This window comes from Hemiscyllium ocellatum, chromosome 19 (assembly GCF_020745735.1).
Source record: "Hemiscyllium ocellatum isolate sHemOce1 chromosome 19, sHemOce1.pat.X.cur, whole genome shotgun sequence".
Lineage (NCBI taxonomy): Eukaryota > Metazoa > Chordata > Chondrichthyes > Orectolobiformes > Hemiscylliidae > Hemiscyllium > Hemiscyllium ocellatum.
This window is the reverse complement of record NC_083419.1, coordinates 59,944,208-59,959,961: the sequence shown is the minus strand read 5'-3', so window position 1 is coordinate 59,959,961 and position 15,754 is coordinate 59,944,208. Positions and strand designations below refer to the sequence as shown.

Here is a 15,754-nt window from a genome sequence, read left to right as displayed (position 1 = left end):
TGGCTACTTTTTCTGAGTTTAGTCTAGACAGTTAATTTTTTAAGTCGAGCTAAAATTTGCTATTCCAAGTGGCTTTTGTCTTGACTTTTATTCTTTTTCTCTTCTTTCCTTGTGGTGAGCTGAGTTATGTTGTGATTACTGTTTCCTGATGCAGCCCTATTTGGAGACCACTCACTTGTTCTTCTACATTACTACAAACCAGGACAACTTGATGTGCCATTCAAGTAAGGTCTAATGTGGAATTGAGAACTCTGAAGGTGCCACCTTTATTCTGATTAAACCTGAAGATGTCTTGGGGCAGGGATTTACACGTTAGTCAATCGAAACCTGCAACTCTGTTCCAACTGATTAAAGAATTAGTAGCCTTCTGGGTTTGTTCAATACATTCGCATAAATTGTACAACCCATTGATCTTTTGCTACAAATTCTGTGTCTGATGTATTCTCTCTCACTAGCTGCCTGAGGAAGGAGTGGGCACTCCGAAAGCCTGCGGTTTCAGATAAACCTGTTGGACCATAACACAGCGACATGTGATTTTTAACTTTTTCCACTCCAGTCCAACACTGGCACCTCCACACGATGTATCTTCTGTCTGCATGATCTCTTTTTTTAATTTAAAGGAATGATTAAATAGTTAAGAAAGATTTTTGTTTTGGGAATCTGTGTCTACTGATTGGAATCCATTTCAAAACCAAGCAAAAACACAAATTGCTGGAAAATCTCAGCAGGTCTGGCTACATCCGTGGAGAGAAAACAGCATTAATGTTTCATGTCCATAGGCTCATCTTTCGAGAACATTTCCAAACCTCACTTCTCCCTAATGGACCAATCTCAAAGTTAATATGTGAGGGTATAAACCTCTACTGTACTGTGTTGCAATATTTCTATATTTGCATCTTGAGATAGGGCACAGCTAAAAACTAAACAAGTATTTTGCATCTGTCTTTACTGTTGAGGCAGATGCCACCTATGCCCATGTGACGGAAGAGGAGACTGTATTATGGGAAGGGTTCAGAATTGACAGGGAAGGGCTGTTGGACAGGATGTGGGTACTTGAAGTTGACAAGGCACTGAGAGCAGATATTGAAGGAATTTGCAGAAGACTGGCCATAATCTTTCATTCTTTCCTGGACTCTGGGCAGATTCCAGAAAACCGAACAATTGCAAACATCAAACCCAAATTCAAAGTAAAGGTCAGAAAGATAATCCCAGAAATTACAGGCCGGGTTAGTTTTACTTGAGCGGCAGGGAAGCTTATAGAAACAACTTCGAGATAGATTTAGGAATCGCATGGAAGTAACTGGGTTAATTAGGGAAAGGCAGTTTCTAGGTTTCTACAAGGGCAGTCATGTTTAACGAACTTGCAGGAGTTTCTCGATGACATTCAAGCTTCAGTGGGCACAAATTTCAACTGGTTTACAAAACAAGTAAGTGAGAGGTGAGGTGAGAAAAGTCTTTTTCACATGTCGAGTGTTTTGGGTCCAGAAGGCACTGCCTCGAAATGTAGTCAAGGCGGAACAGCAATCTAGATTTGTCCAATATACCATTTTAATTGCATGACACTGTGATCTTTTGCTATAAATTCTGTCTTATGATTCTGCTCTACTAGTTACCTGATAAAGGAGCAGTGCTCCACAAGCTAGTACTTCCAAATAAACCTGTTGGACTATAACCTGGTGTTGTGTGATTTTTAACTTTGGAAATGTAATGGAGCCAGGTTGTGTTGATGTATTTTAAAGCTTGTTGGATGATATTTAAGTAGAAACAAGGTGTATGGACATGAGGAAAAGACTTTGATGTTCATTTCGAAAGCTGGTACAGACACATTTGGGCTGAGTGACCTCATTCTGTGCCAACTTGTTTGTGATTCTGCCGTTTCCACAAAGATACAGGCACCCTGTCGAAGTTCAGACTGCTGGCCTTTTCTAAAAAGCAAAATTCACTTTGAGGTGACAGCAATAATAATAAATGCAGTGAAAGCTCCTAAAACGGCTCAGAAAGACTGAGATTACAGTAGTTTGCTGATTCTGTGATTACAGGGTAAAAGGGTAATTGAGTTTAACTTTACAAATAGATTTGCTTGGAAGAGATATAGCACAGCTTTAAGTGGAGTCTTGACCCCAATTTTCTTACCATTGCAAAATCTCTCTCTCTCCTTCTCAGAAATAGCCTGATCAAATCAAATAGCCCTAAGTAAATCGGTGTAGCCATATATGTGGTTAAATTAATATATCGGTCAAAGATTACTTCTCCTATCCAGGTTCCTGGACATGACTAGTACTGTAAGAATGTACTAACTACAGTTAGAAATAAGGTAGCTTGTGCGTAAAATCGCAATCCATTTTTCTGTTCAAATGCATTGGGAGTGAGAAAAATCTGCGGGTCAGTACATTAGAAGACGGAGTGGGAACCACCAGAGTAGAGGAAAGTTGCAGTGAACGTTTGAGAGGACTGAAATGATCAGTGAGCAGTTCTTAACAAGGGCCAGAGTTTGTATAGGCGGGATTTGGGGGATCTGACGGGGACAATGATGGCCTGGTTGAGTTGCTAAAATATGAGACTGAGTGAGATTTTGACAATGGAGTCAAAGGTTATGGGTGGGTCAGACAAGAAAGTGAAGTTGAGACTTTAGCTTGAATGGCCCAAAGTGTCGAAAGATTTTAGAGTTAGAATCCCTACTGTGTGGAAACAGGCCCTTCGGCCCAACAAGTCTACACCAATCCTTTAAAGTGTATCCTACCCTTTCCCTGACTAATGAACCTAACCCTAAACACTATGGGCAATTTGGCATGGCCAATTCAACTAACCTGCATATCTTTGGATTGTGGGAGGAAACTGGAGCACCCAGAGGAAACCCATGCAGACACAGGAAGAATGTGCAAACTCAACACAGACAGTCACCCGAGGCTAGAATTGAACCTGGGTCCCTAGTGCTCTGAGGCAGCAGTGCTAACCACTGAGCCGCCATGCCCACTGTCTGACTTTGTCCTGCTTCTAGGCCTGATTTCCTCTGAGGTGAGGGCTGGTGTGACGGTATGCAGGGGACGGTGGGCTCAGTGACAGCTCGACGATGAAAACTTGGATAAAACCAAAAATAAAAACATAGAGCCAAGTGAGCTGCCAGAGAGAGGATGAAATTAAGCGTGAAAATTACAATGGGCCAACAGAATGAGATGGATTGATTTCTTCCAAGTGGAGAAATAACCAAAGTCTTTTCCCCAGAGTGGAGGAATCCAAAACTTGAAAGCATAGGTTTAAGGTGAGAGTGGATAAATTTCAAAGGGACCTGAGGGGCAACTTTTTCACACAGAGGGTGGTACGTTTATGGAATAAGCTGCCAGAGGAGGTGGTGGAGGCTGGGACAATTATAACATTTGAAAGGCATCTGGATGGGTATATGAATAGGAAAGGTTTAGAGGGATATGGGCCAAATGTGGGCAAGTGAGACTAAGTTAATTTAGGATATCTGGTTGGCATGGACCAGTTGGACCGAAGAGTCTGCTAGGCAGCGTAGTCAATTGGAGAAGGTCAAAGAAAGGTTGAAACGGACTGGTAAAGCTGGGTGTCATCGTTATAATTACAGAAACTGAGCCCATGTCTGTAGATAATGTTTGGGTATAATATGGTAATCTGCTATTATGGGTTGGTATCAAGTAGATGCCTAGACTGGGTGTCCAGACCTTGTACTGCTCCAGTTTACAGTTGGTTGCATCATGAATGTTTGGATTGGAGACTGTCACAGGCTCATCTTTGTTAGCAATGTTTGCTACAGGAGAAAAAAAGAGATCAAATTAAATAAACAACCCAAAATACATGTCCTGCCTGGAGCTTCCCAAAGGCCATGGATAATTTGTGTAATGTCTGGAAGTAGAATACTGGCCCTATTCACACCAAGTCTAAAAGGCATGCCCAGGAGCCTTTTTGAGTTGCAAGTCAGGAGTGTGATGGAATTCTCTTCTTTCTTGGATGTGAGTAGCTCCAACAACTCTTGGAATTCAATACTGTACAGATCAAAGCAGCTGCTTGATTGGCACTGGATACACAGCAATAAACATTCACTTCCTCCACCATTGGCACACAGTGACACCATTGCGACTTTGATAGTACTGACTGAAATTGTGACATCTGCTGGCTACAAGGTTAAGGGGAGTAAGAAATTGGGAACCTCGCTATTTGTGAGTGTCCCGCTGAGCCCCGCACCATCCTGCCTTGGAATTCTATCAATATTCCATAACTATTATCATCTCAAAAATATGGAGCTCCTTTCCTGATAGAAAAACTGGACACAGGAGGAGGCCATTTGACCTTATTGAACTTGCTCTGTGATTCATATTGACTGGTCCCCTATCTCAATGCCATATTTCTGCTTTCTCCCTATACCCCTTGATGTTTTTAATATCTAAAAATCTCTCTGTCTTTCCTGAACGCTATCAGTGATTTGGCCTCCATAGCCTTCTGTGGTGGAGAATTCCTGAGATTCATTACCTTTTGAGTGAAGAAATATTTCCTCATCTCAGTCCTAAATTGGATACCCCACAACCTGAAACAATGTTCCCTGGTTCTAAACTTGTCAATCAGGTAGAACCTCTTCCCTGTATCTATCCAACTCTTAGAATTCTATTTGTTTCAATCAGATTGAAATCTGAATCTCATTGTTCTAAATTCTGGTGAATATGCACCCAACTAAGCCAGTCTCTCCTCCCAGACAGTTTTGTCATCAGGTAATGAATTTCTGCTGCACTCTCTCAATGGCAAGTATATTCTCTCTTGGATACGAAGATGAAACTGCATGTGACACACCAGGTGTGGTCCCATCACAGTCCTGTATAACTAAAGTAAGATATCTCTCCTTCTGAGTTCTAGTTCTCTTGCAATGAAGGCCAATATGCCACTTGCCTTCCTAATTGCTTGATGCACCTGCCTGTCTATTTTCATCGACAGTACAAGCACGCCCAGATATCTCCAACATTCACCCTTCCCAATATATCCTGGTTAAATAATCTCCTTTCTGCTTGTCATGCCAAAAGGTAGAACTTCAAATACCCATTCATTCAAATACCCTGTCTGTCAAACCAATTCTCAATGAATATTACCCATGTGCTTTAACTTTGCCCACTAATCTCCGAAGATGAACCTTATCAAAAGCCTTCTGCAAAACCAAACACACAATATCCACTGAGTTTCCCTTAACTACTCTACAAGTTAGATCCTCAAAAATCTCCAGGGGATTTGTTAAGCATGATTTGTCTTTCATAAACTCATGGTAGCTTTGTCTAATACTGTTAAGTGTTTTCCAAATGTTCTGATGTCACATCTTTTATAATAATGAGCATTTTTCCTCACTACCAATGTTAAGCTAACCAGTCTGCAATTCTCTCCTTTTCTCTTTCCCTCCCTGTTGAAATAGCAGAGTACATTTCTCTCTCTCCAATCTGTAGAATCTACTCTATAAGACCATAAGACATAGGAGCGGAAGTAAGGCTATTCGGCCCATCGAGTCCACTCCGAGATTCAATCATCGCTGATGGGCATTTCAACTCCACTTACCAACATTCTACCCGAAGCCCTTAATTCCTTGTGACATCAAGAATGTATCAATCTCTGCCTTGAAGACATTTAGCGTCCTGGCTTCCACTGCACTCTGCGGCAATGAATTCCACAGGCCTACCACACTCTGGTGAAGAAATGTCTCCGCATTTCTGTTCTGAATTGACCCCCTCTAATTCTAAGGCTGTGTCCACGGGTCCTAGTCTCCTCGCCTAACGGAAACAATTTCCTAGCGTCCACCCTTTCCAAGCCATGCATTATCTTGTAAGTTTCTATTAAAAACTCTTCATACTCTAGTCTGTGCAAGTCTGGAAATACATCTCGTATTTTCAGGGCAACTTCCTTTTGTACTTTGCAATGTAGATTATTAGGGCCTGGTGATTTGTTAGCCTGTAACCTCATTAATTTCCTAAGCGCCATTTTCTTACTAATTATTCCCTTTAATTTCACCCTCTCATGAGACGCTTGGTGCCCTCCTATTTCTGAGAGAGTATTTTTCTGTCCTCTTCTGTGAAGACAGTATCAAATTCTTTGTGCGTAGCTGCTTCGGTTCAATTCGAGCCCCAGTGACTGTGTGTACATTCTCCCCGTGTTTGCATGAGTTTCCTCCACGTGCTATGGTTTCTTCCCACAGCCCAAAGATGAGCAGGTTAGTTGGATTGGTCATGTTAAGTTGCCCATAATGTCCGGCCATGTGCAAACTAGGTGGATTAGCCATGGGAAATGTGGGGTGATGGGGATAGGCTAAGGGGGATTGACCTGGGTGGGATGTTCTTTGGAGTGTTGGTATGGACTTGATGGACCGAATGGCCTGCTTCCACATTTGGTATTCTATGACTGTAAGGACCCTGCATTTGCCTTTACTAATCTTTTTCTCTTCACGTGTTTTTAATGTTTCCTGCAAGTTTACTCTCAACAGCATTATGGGTGTGTGCTTTGCTCATGGGTTTCATGGCAACTCACCTTCCCTTTTTCTCAAGAGTATGAGGGATGGCCATGAAATGTTGGTCTTAACAGTGATCGTCTCATCAAGTGAATGGATAGATCAATAAATGCGTTTGCCCTAGGCCAAGTAAATGATGAGGAGCACGATCCAAAATCCACTCCCAACTGAAGACAGAGGAAGCCATTGTCCCTAGAATGAGGATCATTGCTATGGTATATTAGGAAAGATAAAATCTCCACAGATTGCATTAAGGCTCAAGTACTACAGTTTAGACTTGGTCATGGGCACCTGAGAAGGGGATGCAGCCCAGGCAGCCTTGGCACAGCTTTCCCCAATGACCAAGCTCCCCACAAAAATAGCAAAGGGGATGGGGGTTAAGGTATGAATTGCTGAAAATTAAGAAATACTCAAGTGGAAGTTCAAATAAACAACCAGTTTAGAAGTGGGTTAATTCAAAAAATTATTGACTTCTACCTGAAAGCATTACCCTCAAACATCTTTACCCTGAGCTGTGTCTCGGCTACATGGGGAATTAAACTTGGGCAATAGACTAAATCAGGGATGGGGAACCTTTTCATGTTGGAAGGCGCATTATGTTAGTTATAATCTAATAAGGCCGCATCCAAGAAACTTCAATTATATATTCTTCAAAATTCACATTATTTTGTAAAAATCTAACTATTATGTACTAACTAAAAAAAATGAAAAATATGTTAATTTTAAAGTTAACTAACCTTTTAATGATTTTGTTATGACTGCCTTTTGTAGGAAAGCATTTGAATATTTGGTTGAAGCATGGAGGTCTGCAGTTTTAGCTGATCGTCTAGACGGGTATCCGTCATTTGTGACCTTAAGGGGGTCTTGATTTTGGTTAAATAGGAGAATGTAGATTCGCAGCAATAAGTGGTTGAAAAGCAAGAAAGCATTTTTCGTGCATGTTGCCGAAGGCATGAGTATTCTATTGCATTTTTCCATATTTCAGTCGGATCTTTCTTAGCATCAAATAAAGACTTTAAAATGTCATCTTCTGAGAGCTCAATCAAAAATTTGGATGCATTCAAAAGGCCATATACAATGGCCTAGAAGGCCACATGCGACCTTGAGGCCGCAGGTTCCCCACCCCTGGACTAAATCTTTATTACTGAGGGCAAATCGAGGACATGGGACCCAGAGTGATCATCTTGCTCAGTTTCCTCCGTGTCATCAGAAGAGTTGATTATGTTTAGATCAAATCTGATTGTATTTAATTTTCATCTATTGGTAAGGTGAACTGTGAAGAATTTAATTCTCTACGATTGGAATTTGTTTTATTTGTGAGCTGGGTTATGGAATAGACCTGCCTTACCACTTCTATTGGAAAGTAGCAATCTGAGAAGGGTGGTGTGGTGGCTCAGTGGTTAGCACTGCTGCTTCACAGTGCCAGGGACCTGGGTTTAATTGCAGCCTCTGGTGACTGTGTGGAGTTTGCACATTCTCCCCGTGTCTGTGTGGGTTTCCTCTGGGTGCTCCGGTTTCCTCCCACAATCCAAAAATATGCAGGTTAAGTGAATTGGCTAGGCTAAATTGCCCATAGCATTCAGGGATGTGTAAGTTAGGTACATTAGTCAGGGGTAGGTTAATGGGTCTGGGTGGGTTACTCTTCAGAGGGTTGATGTGGACTTGTTGGGCAAAATGCATGGTCTAGAATGCTACATGACTGAAAAGGAAGGCATGTTTTACTCTATTTTTAGTTGCTGGGTGTGTGTTTCAGGAGCTTGCTATTTTAAACTGCTGCTTTTCCATCTTTGTTCTCGTATGTGATGTGTTGCAGTTTAAGAACAGCTTGGATGCACTAAACAAAAAAAGGTCTGAAAAATAATTACTGCACATTAATTGGGCTCTAATGTCCTGACCTAGTTACCACATATTAGTAATTATTCTTGTGAGGAACAAGCAAATACTGTTAGCAAATTCATTTTACTGGTTGATTATGCCAGAGGCCTAATAGAGCCTTAAAAATTATTCATACATTTTCAACAATAATTTTGTGGATTTTGACAATCTGAAGACAAAAACGAAAGACTCTCATGATACAGTACTGCGAGCAACAACACGCTGCCGCCAAACACATAGCCAATTAAGCTCTTTTGTAACGTGGCAATTGTGATGTAGGATGCACAGCAACTTTCTCCCACCAACAGTGATATGACAATATAACCAGTTAATCTGTATTGTGTGATTATTATTTGAGGAATAGTATTGGTCAGGATATGGGGAGGGGAAGTAACTGACGTCCTGAATTGCAGTACCAGCTTCGATTTCTGCTGCCAAGTGTCTTAAACCCGTGAAGCCATGGCTGACATTCCATATCTATTCTCAGGTTCTTTATTACCCAGGTGTTTAGAATTTTAGAAATCTAGGTGTCTAGAAATAGAAAAGCTATTTAGGAAACACTTTTCACAATCTCAGGATATCCCAAAGCTCCCCTTAGCAATTGAATTCCTAGAGGCATGGCACTCATCCATAGATTCAATCAATAAGCACACCGACCTTGACCCAATATACCGGCCACTGCAATGGACAGCTGGAACTGACAACCGGAAGCGGCAGATACAAACCACTATCAATGCCGGAGGAAACATCAGAGAAGCGTCTCATAGGAGGCTCCCAAGCACTGAGGATGTCACCTAGACAGGGGACGAAACATCTGCATCACAAATTTCCAGCTCGGCGAACAGAACCACAACACTGGGGTGGCACGGTGGCACAGTGGTTAGCACTGCTGCCTCACAGCACCAGAGACCCAGATTCAATTCCTGCCTCAGACAACTGACTGTGTGGAGTTTGCACATTCTCCCCGTGTCTGCGTGGGTTTCCTGCGGGTGCTCCGGTTTCCTCCCACTGTCCAAACATGTGCAGGTTAGGTGAATTGGCCATGCTAAATTGCCCGTAGTGTTCGGTGTAGGGGTATGGGTGGGTTGCGCTTCAGCGGGTCGGTGTGGGCTTGTTGGGCCGAAGGGCCTGTTTCCACACTGTAAGTAATCTAATCTAAATCTAAATTGAATTACACTCTCTCCATCTCCTTACTCACTGTGTGTGTCTCTGTCTCTCTCTCTCTCTCTCACACACCTCTCTCTGTTGCCTTGATCTCTCTCTCTTTTTCTTGCCTTAATCTCTGTCTCCTACTCTGTATTGCCTTTCTCTTTCTCTTTCTCTCTCCCTCCCTCTCTATCTGTCTCTCTCTGCCTTGCTCTCTGTTGCCTTTTTCTCTCTCTGTTGCCTTTCTCTCTCTCTCTCTCTCTCTCTGGATTATAGAAAATGTGGTAATCATTGTGCACACTGCAAGATCCCACAAATGTTGACCTCCTGACCTGTGGCTCTGGGTGTGACTACCGCTGAACTGCGGACACCCATCTAAAATAACCCAATAAGGGAATTTTCATGTTAAAATTAGTGACTGAATCTTGCAAAGCAAGCTTTAATGGTACCCTGGAATTCTAAAGTTTTAACTGAGACACCTCCCCAATTCCCTTTCTAACCTAGATACCAAGGCAATAATGTAATTTGTTCTGCTTGGGAGTTGCCTTATTCCCAAATCCATGCTGAATTTCTTTCTGTCTTGCTTTATAGGAAAGTGAGGAAGATTCTCCAAGTGAAGGAATTTATGTTTCCAAAGTTATGGAGAAAGGGCCTGCTGACAGAGCAGATGGACTGGAAGTTCATGACAGGATCATTGAGGTAAGGCAGGAGGAGGTGTGGCAACATGAATCAATGCCTGCTCTTTCCCTTTCATGGCTGAATGCATTCCATTTTTCCTCTAAAGGAGACAGTGTGCTTCCATGTCATCTCTCTTGAGCTGGACGTACACAACACTTTAGTATTTGAGTGAATCCGTAGTAAAGATTTGTTCGGTTGAGATTTTGTCTAACTGGCAGCGATTCCAGCAAGTAATGGTTATGCAGACCAGGGGAGACTGCAGCTTTGTTGCCTGCCCTCTGCCCAGTTCCCTGATTTCAAGCAGGATTTCTGCCATTGGCATCAATGCCCCCTGTGGTTTAGGGAAAAGGGGAGGCTGTGCAGCGGTTGTGGCAACATCAGAATTGAATTGCTTTTCACGTTGCCAATTGCCATTGCATAACACTGCTTGTGAAGGCCAGGTGAGAGCCAGGCTTCAGTAATGTTGGGATAGCAGTTCTCTTGGTTGGGCTGTGACTGTTGTGGCCCTGAGGTAAACCAGTTCAAAGCAATTTATTTTTATTTGAACAGCCATTTCACAGTGTTTTGATGCAGTAGGCAATTTGTTATTCCTCAAAAGCATTTTGATTGCCTCTGGGACCTTTTTTGTCAAATTGTGCTCCCAGGACATCATCTTGCTCTGTATGTGGTTTGCATCATCCTCACTTGACTCTTCTTAACCATTACTACTCCATTTGCTAAAGGATATGTAGAAATGCTTGCGTTGAATTGGTAAACCAAATGTGTGTGAAAGATTGTTTTTTCCCTCTCTTTTCTGCTTCTGTAGAGACCTTGAGCAGCTTTGAATTACCTGGGGAATGGTGTAGCTTTGGTCCTGATTGAAACTCACTGTCTCTATATTTTGTGGGGGGAATATCTTGTGTTGTACATGCCAGAGTTGATTGGCTTACTTTGTCTCATCAGATTACTTACAATGATGACTTATGATGACATGTGTCATGCAGAACTCTGTTTAACTAGGTAGAGAGGATATAGATCACACATTTTCTTTTAATGTAAGGATCTGTTTGCCAGCCTTGCAGTGCTCATATGAAAACAATATTAAGGCTGTTATTAACCGTGAAAAGTTGTGCTTTGCTTCTTACTTTGTCTGTGTCATTTCTGTTGTCACAACATACCCGTTTATTCAGTTTGCATCAAAATGGTTTTTTGTGACTGATGTCCTGTTGATTATTTTGAATGTGCCCAATATTAAGCTGATTCTGTAAATTCCAAATTCAAATTATACTTAATTCGACAGTTTATTTCAGTGACGTTGAGATATGTCTCATTAACATAGTATTGTTATTGGGATTTGTAACAGTATTTCTAAGGTACCACCATGCTGTTTGATGTCAGCAAGTGCAGCCTTTGTGGATACGTGTCTGGAAGAAAATATCCACGCTTGAAGTTTGGTGAAGAAATTCCCGAATATTTTCATTTGTTGGGTACAGTTCCTCTCTCCCCTTGTACTGTATAGACCTTGCCCCTTAGAGACACAAATAAACTTAGTTTGAAGGAGAATTATGTACATGCTTCTCTTTCCTTTAAACCTCGGCATTAGCTAATACATGTACATTGGGGCCTTTATAAACCTGCTGATACGGTAAGTTGTATTGTTTTGATAAAGATGTAATTTTCCTGACTGGGAGATCTACAGGAAGATGGACGATGTGGGGAAGGGGTGCATGATGGGGGAATTCACTGGGTGGGCAAGCAGCAGACCATGATGAGACTTCTTGCTTAGCTGACACTACCCTAAGAAGCCATTCCAAGTCACTCAGCCGTTGATTTGAATGGCTGCCTTTTTTGAATTTGCCATGATTCATAATTCTTGTGATTAATAGATGTGATGTCACCATTGGCCATTCACCACTACTAAACTAATGATGTCATCATAAACCATCCATCTGGTGTTGCTAGGCTACTGACATGAAAGGCTGCTCTGTTTGGATTCGTTCTGGATGTTACCCTTGTGATAAATATACTGCATGTCAGAATAAGTGGAAGTGCTGAGGTGGGGAGAGGCTGTTGCCATTATTTTCTTTCTGAAGTTTGATTTGTTAGAATGTGAGGCGAGTAGGAGAATATTCCTTTCTGGTTTTGACATTGGCAGATTAACTAAAGCCTTCCTCAGAATTGCACATACATTAGAACCGATTTGGCTCCCACATTGTTGCTGTCCATTTACTCAAACTATCAATATAGCTATGTATTTCTGCCAATGTTGGTCTTGGACACCAGTGTAATAACACACATTAAGAATAATGTGTGAGGCTGGAAGCTAAAGAACCGAAGTAATTCCTTCAGACTAAGATACTGAGCCAGAACTCTGTTTATTCCCTATTTCAGTGAGCTTTTGGAGTTTGTAGTGTGGAACAACCTTGATTAAACAGGACTTTCTGCCTAGATTATGGACTTCCTACAATGAAGTATTAACTGAAAACTATCTGAATCCCATTTTACTCTGATTGTCGCCTGTACACTGATCCACTGTTAATCCAACAGCAGCTTCTTTCAAACTCATTGCCGTGTTCCTGCAGAAGTCTGCTTGAAGCACAGAGGCAGCTAATGAGAAATGGTACTCGGAAGTTATGGGTGGAAAAAATTCCAACATAACTGTACAAATACTTGACAGAATCAGTGCTCCGCAATGTATTAAGGAGATGTTGTGTTCTTATGCTGGCAGGAAGCAGGAGCTCAGCTGTATTCCCAGAAGGAATTCCCCCTTGGAGATGTTGAAGGGTCTTAGCTTGTTGTGTTTTGTCAGTGGAATTTTCAGTCTTGCAGCTGCTGGCCAGCTGTGACCCCTAATGCCGGCTGCAAAGAGTTGAGCTACTATTAATTTCAATCCCCTTCGACTTTACCCCATCATTGCTCATCCATGCAGCTTCTGTTGGTTGTATCTATGGAGCAGACTGATTGTTTAGCGCTAGATAGTTGATGTCAAGCATTTGGTTCTGTTGGGCACAGAGTTGTTGGGTGTAAAATGAGTCACAACCTTTCATTTTAATCTATTTAAGCATGCTATCCAATGGCCCTGTGGTTAAAGACCCTACAGGATGCAATACTGAGCCACAAGTAATGTGTAGAGTAAAAACATGATTGAGTCTAATTCTCAGCATTACTAGCATTTGCCAGACTTTCAAGTGGTAACTTCACTTGGGGCATGCCTGTACCTTCAGGAGAAGACGAGGGAGCATACTAATCTCGTTTTGGTAGTGAACTGTTGTCGTTGATGTGACTCCGCTGAGTCCCACAATGTCACAGCGAGGACTTGATTCTTCCCAACTGTGGTGAGCCACAAGAGAGCACCACCAAGCAAGTGTGCGCAAGGATGAGCGGGTTTCATCACCATCACTAAAGTGAGGACTGCAGATGCTGGAGATCAGAGTCAAGATTAGAGTGGTGCTAGAAAAGCACAGCATGTCAGGCAGCACCACTCTAATCTTGACCTTCATCACCAATTCCACTACCGTTGTGGCCAGCTTCACCTGTTAATGCCTCTGGGAATGGATTACCCATCTTTTTGCCCAAGAGTTACATGGAGATTAAAAGGAAACAAGCGATTTCAGCCCAGTTAGTCTGTGCCAATAGTGGCTCAGAGAGGGAAGCAGAACAAACATTTCTAATGACTTTTCCCCACTGTGCTGTCGTCCCTCCGCTCATTTTCCTTTCTGCAGAGGTGAATGGATATTGAAGGTGTGAATAATGGTATATTTTTGCATCCTGAATGAGTTGAGAGATAAAGAGTTAAGTTAGGGTCTACATCAGCCATGAGAATATTGACAGGCTTGAAGGACTGCTATTTTTGTACTTTTGTGTAGTCAGAGGGAGGGTTAAGTACTGAACATTAAAAGTGGGGCAAGAGCTTTAATTGGCACTACATGACATACATGAAGCTGAATTACTTCAATAATTACTGTACAGAATTTATAGAACAGGAACTGACCATTCAAATCAACATATTTGCTCAACACATTCCAAAGTTATAGGATTTCATTTTCATCCTATTCTGTCACACCTGATGCCAGAGACAGCGAATGTATCAACAAGAATAATAGACTTGGTATTTCAACAAGAAATAGTCTTTTCTTTGTAAGCATTGTACGGAAGATAAATTTGAATTCGTGGGAAGATGCTGTCATCTGTCTAATATAGAAAACACTGTCCACATAATCCTTATTTGATTCTAATTATAATTTTCCTTGAAGAGTCTGGTTAACCCCAGATGTGAGTTGCATTATGAATTACACTGTGTTGGAAAATCCTCAGATTTTTTTCCAATGAAATTGAACTGGTGTACATGTATTTGAGAATCTCTGACGACTGGGAGTGATCTGAACTGAATTCTGATTCCAAGGCAGGCATTACTCCATCAGTGTAAGAAATTGGAGGAATCTCGCAAAATAATTTATGGTTGGAATATCACCACTAGTTTTCAGGAGTTGTGGGAGCTTTTGCCAATATGGGCTGGTGGAGTTGATATCAATACAAGCTTCCACCAGGCCTGTTCCCCATGTCCATAACCTCACCAGCATGGCTTATCACCAGCTTATCCAGTGACAGCCTGAACAAGACGAAGTCAGTCCTCAGTCTGAGCCAGGAATGGTTGGAAAAAGGGGCTCCTGGTATGTGAGTTGAAACTCTGTTAGACCCACTAATCTTGCTAATTGTTCAGACATTTGTGCTATGCTGTGTGAGTTGTGATGTCAGGCAAGGCTATGTTTAGGTACGGATGGGATGCTTTCACAGAGAAATGGCTGTTAATGGTCACCAGGTTCACACCTGGTTTGCACCATTTGGAGCATAAGCCTTGAACTGTGTCTCAACAAGGCATTGATGCTTCTGGAGGTTGCAGAGAAAAGGACGTTCAAATCATTTTAGTATTTACTGATGTTAAAAAGTAAATTGACTACTGGTTAAACAGCTACTGATGGACATGAGAAAAAGATTATTGTCAAATCTCTCTCTCTCCCTTTCTTTGTCTGAGTCTCTCTTAGATACACACACGCACACGCACACACACTCTCACTTACTCACTCACTCTCCACCTCTTGGTCTCTTTGTGTCTCGATCTCTCTCTGTCTGTCTGTCCGTTCTCATATTAAAGTAGTCTGATGATGTGCATTTCTTGTCAGATATGACAAACATTGTCTGAAAATCTGGGAGTAATACTTTTGCAGAGGTCGAAATGTCATGTTCCTAACACGGCAAAGACTTGCATACCCTTCCTACTGCAATTTAAAGAATAAAAAACGGCCGAGTAACAGAAGCTGACAAATGCATAACTGCCAAAGACTTGTAAAAGCAATCAATCCTCACTCAAGGTCTGGAGAATCAATCAGTAATTGCACAAAAAATAGCCAAACTAAGAGCTAAACATGTGTTTCAAATATTTTATTCTTTCCGCTCTTTTTATGCTCATTGCATGGAGAGTACGGAGTAAAATATGTTTTTTTTTAAAGATAGGGTAATTAGCCTTAACTGTTATAAATTTTACTTACACATATTTGGGTCATTCTTTTTAATGTTGAATCTATGAAG

The 15,754-nt window shown here is 41.6% G+C and overlaps 1 protein-coding gene across 2 annotated transcripts in view; it reads left to right on the top strand.

The window, feature by feature from the left end:
- pdzrn4 (PDZ domain containing ring finger 4) overlaps nucleotides 1-15,754 on the top strand; it is a 472,471-nt gene that overhangs the window by 21,307 nt on the left and 435,410 nt on the right. Inside the window, exon 3 of one of the 2 annotated variants that reach the window (XM_060839982.1) lies at nucleotides 10,103-10,210. The exons of the other annotated variant lie outside the window; for it this stretch is intronic. Within the exon in view, the coding sequence (XP_060695965.1) occupies nucleotides 10,103-10,210 (108 nt within the window). The remainder of the gene's footprint in view (nucleotides 1-10,102; nucleotides 10,211-15,754) is intronic. 2 annotated transcript variants of the gene reach the window in all.